We start from the raw sequence: 5,580 nt of genomic DNA, 5'->3' as shown, positions 1-5,580 counted from the left end.
TTACAAAGTGTCTAAGGAGACTTACTAGTTTGCTGGAGGCGCGATTTCAACATTGTGTGCAAAGCATAGTCCTTCTCTTTTGATATATTGCAAGCTTTCAAACATTCTTATCCCAGCTTACCCCACCTAAAGAAATGAACTATTTTGAACCAATTACAAAACAATTTTGCAAGCTTTGGACGTGCTTTGCTTTGTTTTGGCGTAGGAAGCGACGGATTTGTTGTGATCAACAGTTTTGAGGTATGTATTCGCTGTGTATCATTCGTAAGACAATCACCATGGCAGAGGTGTGTGGATCGTATCGTACACTTTTGGGTAAACAGTAAGGAATGAGCACAGATACGGTAGGTTTGCTAAACTTTAGTAAGTTTTATTCGGATGGAGTGCGGGTCGAATATCAAGTAACCCAACTGCGGACTGAGCCTCAACCGTAAGAAGTAGAGTTGGTGAAAAGCAAAAACGAGGAGCCAGAATTTTCACTGCTTGCGACTTGGGTGGCGAAGTTTTTCTGTGGGGTCATGTTTCAAAGTAGTGTTTTTCATTAGACTAAAGTCATTCTCTATAATTCCAGACAAAGCGATCGAACAACGAAGAGAGTGGTGACGGAAACGCTAGTGTTGTGATTGGGACCCAACCTTCAAGGCCAAAAAGAAACAGTCAATCTGTAAACATCGGTGAGAGTAACAAGTCAGGGGCAATGACGCTACAGAATAAAGCAGCCTACAGTACAGATGGCGGTGGATGCTTCCGGTACACCAACATCAGGGCGTTTGTGTGCGGCGGGATCCAGATCATCCTGGGCATCATGGCGATCGGGAGTGGCATCATCATGTTGGTGATGCAGAGTCTTGGATGGATGATATGTCTTGGATTATGGGGCGGTGGCATTCTCCTGGCCTCCGGACTGTTCTCAGTCAGGGCGTCAACAAACAAACTCAAGTCCAACGTGCAGATTTCGATGGGGCTTGGCATCGCAGGCTTTATTGTGTCCATAGGACTTGTTTTCCTAGGAATCGCTGGTCTTTACGTGGACGGCGTTGATGACACCCTCATCAGGCGGGTTGATTCTGCCTTGAGTATGGGGGCTCACATTATCAACCTGTTTACCGGAGGATGGGGATGCGCCGTCACCCTGTTTGTTGTCATGTCGACTTGGCCTTATGTGGTAGGTGACAAGCCTTTCATAAATACGGTTGGGCCCGATAGTGAGGCTCTCACGGGTTGTGATGGAGGGTCTGGCAAGCTATCCAAGGAGGAAGCGGCTGCAGAGAAGAAGAGAAGAAAGGAGGAAGAGAAGGAACGCAAAAAGAGAGAGAAAGAAGAGAAGGAGAGGCAGAAGAGGGAGGAACAAGAAGCAAAGAAACGGAAGAAAGCAGAAGAGGAAGAGGCTAAGCGGTTGGCGAAGGAAGAGGAAGCGAGGAAGAAGGCCGCGGCAGCTGCTGGGGGAGCGGCAGCCGGCGGGGCAGGCTCCAGGCGGGCAAGTAGGAGGAGACCAACAATGGCAGGCGATGAGGAGCCCGACTCGGACTTTGAGTACGACTCCGATGAATTCGACGATGATGATGTGATTGAAGGAGAGACACCTGAAGAAAGGAGGAAGCGTAGACGAATGAAGGCGTGGCAGCTGCAGATCAACAAGCGATATATCACGGGCAAGGACCCCTTCTCGAAGGACAGGGTCTACAACAAGACTTGGGAGAAGAAGTCGAAGGAAGAGTTCAAGGAGACCAAGGCTCAAACCTTGAGACGTAAAATGATGGAGGAAAAGAAGGCCAAGCAATAACCTGCAGCAACAGATTGCGGGATGTATATATATTATTGTTACAGCTGTAGTAGGGCAGTAGCTTTTTGCATAATCAGTCGAGGTTTTGGAAGGCTGTCGCTTTATAATGTGTACCAATTTCATAGACGCAGTTAGGAAATTATCGTGCGAAGTTAACATAAATTTGTATCCGTCAAAATGACATATAGCTCATGGTCTTTATGTGAACTTGTCACTTGCTATCACTCATGTTTACGTGGTCCGCGTCGGGTTTCTCGAGTCGGTCCCACATACCCCGACTTCAATATCAGAATAATGTGTGAGTCATGTCATGTGCGAGGAAGAAAACTTCTAACCTCCATAAGCAAATGTACGAGATGGAAGTTCGAATATTGAATTATGATTTTAAATATGCCTTTGATCGCAGTGCTGAGGGAATGGTTAAATGTTTGAATTAGTCGTAGTTGACCCCATCTGTCCAAAAAACCATCAGTTGAAACCATCCAGTTCCTCACTCTAGCACCAGGATTCCGCCTGGCTCACAATCGAGCGCCCGGTCGATCGATCAACCACAAACACGAGCACGTGTCTCTAGCTATGTGAGCAGACGAGAGAAATGATCAGCTCGTCAAGTTTATGATTCTGGTGGATCTATCAAAAACTCGGTGTTCTTGTGCTGACTCTGACAATCACGGCAAGGCGGTAGGCGCTTTTACTGACTGACAATCACGGCAAGGCGGTAGGCGCTTTTACTTTCGTGAGTGTTCTACTCTCGTACTTTGATGAAAAAAGCAACACCACATTTTGATAAAGGTGACCGAAACGCGAAAACACGGTCACAATCGAGGTTTTTCTCCGAGATCTCGTGGTTATTCATGCTATTCTCCGTTTCGGTGATTATTTGTCTGCATACTGTTGTTGCAAAATGTAAACACTATAGATTATCAGGGTTGGAGTTTCTCATTGTTCTTCATAGGTTTCGTGACGGTTTCTCGCTGTCGTGATCAAGATGACGATGCTTAGCTTTTACGCCTCCGACTATTGGTCAATGCCAGATTTCATTTGATTAATAACTTGATACCTTGACCCCAGCTACTGTAACTTGGCTGTAAATACAGGCGGTTGCTTTCCTGTGAAAAGAAACTTGTCGTTTTATCTTGCTAGAGAAAGATGACGACTCCCATAGGCATCCTGTGGAGTCTGCTCTCCGTCATGGTGGCAGGGACGTGCAGCTTTGCCTTCATGCAGCCCTACTGGTTCATCAACCCGGACTCGCGGAACTGCCTCGGAATGTATAGTTATTGTTTGAAATCAGGAAGATACTCACAAAGTAGCCCGCTAGTCTGTGGAATATTCGGTGGATACTTTGACTTTGCTCACTTGCCATCTTCGGCCTGGAAAGCAGCTTGTATTCTGTTCGGGGGAGGATGTGCTTTCCTTTGTTTTGCGGGCTTGTTGGCCCTGTTGACACTTTGTGCACCCAAACCATGTGATAAAAGACTCGCCGTATGGACAGGATATATACAAGTATCAGCAGGTACGTTGAAACATTTCCCCTTCGTCCAAGTAGAACTTTCACAAGCATCTAAGTGTTGTTTTCATACGTAACGTACGGAATCTGAGTGAATATTGTCAGAACCAGTTAGCGTTTGAAGAAAGATTTGGAGATAATTTGATAAACCGTAGTTTTCCAATTGTCACTGACTTGTTGATGGAAAGGGCGGATGCAACTTGCACAAGACAACAAATCAGAGCCTTTATACATTACTATCAATTCATCAGTAACTGTTTGTCCATGCATACTTATGATGTGAAATCAGGTCAATGCAGTTGTTCCCTGCAGCTGTTGCGATATGTGCATGTATATATATATATCTCATTTGATATTGTTGAGACCATTGCTAATTTGCAAATATTGATTGAATATATGTCAATGAGAAGAAGGTATCATAGAAAGAAGTAGAGTTACTACTGCTCTCACTGCTCCACTAAACGTCACATACATGTATATACACTGAGAAAGAGGTTTATATGATGTAAAAACCATCTTTACTTCCTTCCATAGAGATTGAGGAAGATACTAACAGAACAGAAAATCATCTTGCAGCGATCTGGCAGCTCCGACCCAGATCGACCAGACAGCACGATCACTCTCCGATACACCACATTACCCTTGGTCAATGGAGTCGTGATAGACTCAATAAGGGGACGGGGCATCACTCTTATTCTTCAATGTGAATGACACAGCAACTCGCATCATGTCATTAAATCACATATTGCCTTTTATTCATTTTGACAAGTCAATGTTTTCAAAATTGAACTTGCCCTCATTCTGCTCAGAAATAAGGAACCTGGCCTCGTCAGGTCAGTTTAAGTATCTGACCCAAAAACATAAACGTCCATGTGTAGGTACTGTTCATGTACGTCGTATGATGAGGGTAGAGCCGTCACGTTATCTAGACTTTTGTGTTACCCTATATTCCTCACCGGAAAACGGTTTTTTTCATGCAGATTCAGGTTGCAAGATTGTGAAAAAGTGGTGTTCTGCCCCATGACTAGAATCCTGGATATGGTCCTGGTGTTTTTCAGGAGTTAGTCGTGCCAAGTGTCCAAGTGAAGAAATAAAATACTGCAGCAAAACAGTAGTCGATTAGAGAATTTACCAATGCATGGAAACTGGACTGGACAGCATTCTCTTTAGTATGCAAGACCTGTCCCCCTCAGTCAGTCTCAACATGTCTCGTATGATTATCGGTGTCTCATTCTATTTAGATCGTTCATAGCCACAGACAGACTGGGGACATCGTAATCCACGAGACCACTCATTGAACATGCGAATCAGACGATCGGGAATTCAAATGTCATCTTCCAAGTGGGTCCGTATCTGGTGAGGTCTATTACTGTTCCCGTTGGGCCTGGTGACTTGGTGTGCGTGGAGTATTGAGGTCGCTACCGTCTACTATGCTTTTTAAACTTTTGCTTCGATTTCCATCTTGAATTGTCACACGCCAGGTTGAGGCAGTGTTAGTTTTGCCAGGAACAAACTATGGTTAAAGATCCTCACCTGACCTCAAATCCTGGCCAGGAGGCAAAACAGAACAGAGCTCATTCTTCGTCCGCGCACAGAGAAATGGGAGAGACTCTGGTGAACAGTTGCAATCTTTTGACACAATCTGTGTAACCGATAGCTCAGTGCCTCTAAGAAATATACTTTTTCCTAGCAACAAGACGAAGAAGCCTTACTCTTGAGCCAATGTTTCCCAAGGGACATAGCTTAGTAGCTCAAAGAATTACTTTTCTCTGTAAAAATTGGGGAGAGGCGACCAGGTTGAATTCGTCTTGGCCAACTTGTCAGTGAGTATTACGAAGTGATACCTTTGGGAAGTTCCTCATGCTACTTAAGACCAGAGTCTTTCGAAAGACACTGTTTAGACGATATACGTAAGCTATTCGCTACTGCCTTTATCATGCTTGTTATTACATGATGCTGTTCCTTTCTGGTCTTTAGCAAACTCCACTGGTACAATGCAGTTGTTCTTTGGTTAGATTCTTGCTCAAAGCTTGTTACACTCTCCAGCATGACCTGCTATTGTTTGGCCACTTTTCCGAAGGTCAACAAGCTTTATTCTTAGCACAACATCAAAGGTACACTTCATTAGCCTTGTTGCGGCTCATCTATTTCGATATGTACAGTGCGGCAGCTGTCGGACTGTTGTTTTGTGTTGTAAGAACAAGCAAGAGATGTTGAGCTCTGGCGTTCTCCTATCAAAGGACCACTGTGAAAGGACACGATATAGCATGCAGGCTTGTTAGGCTTG

At 44.7% G+C, this 5,580-nt stretch overlaps 1 protein-coding gene across 2 annotated transcripts; it reads left to right on the top strand.

The window, feature by feature from the left end:
• Positions 1–260: 260 nt before the first annotated feature.
• Positions 261–2,936, top strand: LOC135483367 (uncharacterized). 2 transcript variants are annotated; one of them, XR_010446311.1, is made up of 3 exons: positions 261–344; positions 572–2,468; positions 2,506–2,936. XR_010446311.1 is itself a non-coding variant. In XM_064764211.1 (2 exons), exons 1-2 carry the CDS (start codon positions 330–332, stop codon positions 1,781–1,783), a joined length of 1,227 nt encoding a protein of 408 aa, XP_064620281.1. In that variant the 5' UTR covers positions 261–329; the 3' UTR covers positions 1,784–2,936. The 2 variants fall into 2 exon arrangements, 1 of the variants encoding a protein (XP_064620281.1); XM_064764211.1 differs by having other exon boundaries at positions 572–2,936.
• The last annotated feature ends 2,644 nt before the right edge of the window (positions 2,937–5,580 follow it).

This window comes from Lineus longissimus, chromosome 2 (genome assembly GCF_910592395.1).
Source record: "Lineus longissimus chromosome 2, tnLinLong1.2, whole genome shotgun sequence".
Taxonomy (NCBI): Eukaryota; Metazoa; Nemertea; class Pilidiophora; order Heteronemertea; family Lineidae; genus Lineus; species Lineus longissimus.
Note: the sequence above shows the minus strand (reverse complement) of the source record. Positions and strands in the feature narration are given on the sequence as shown.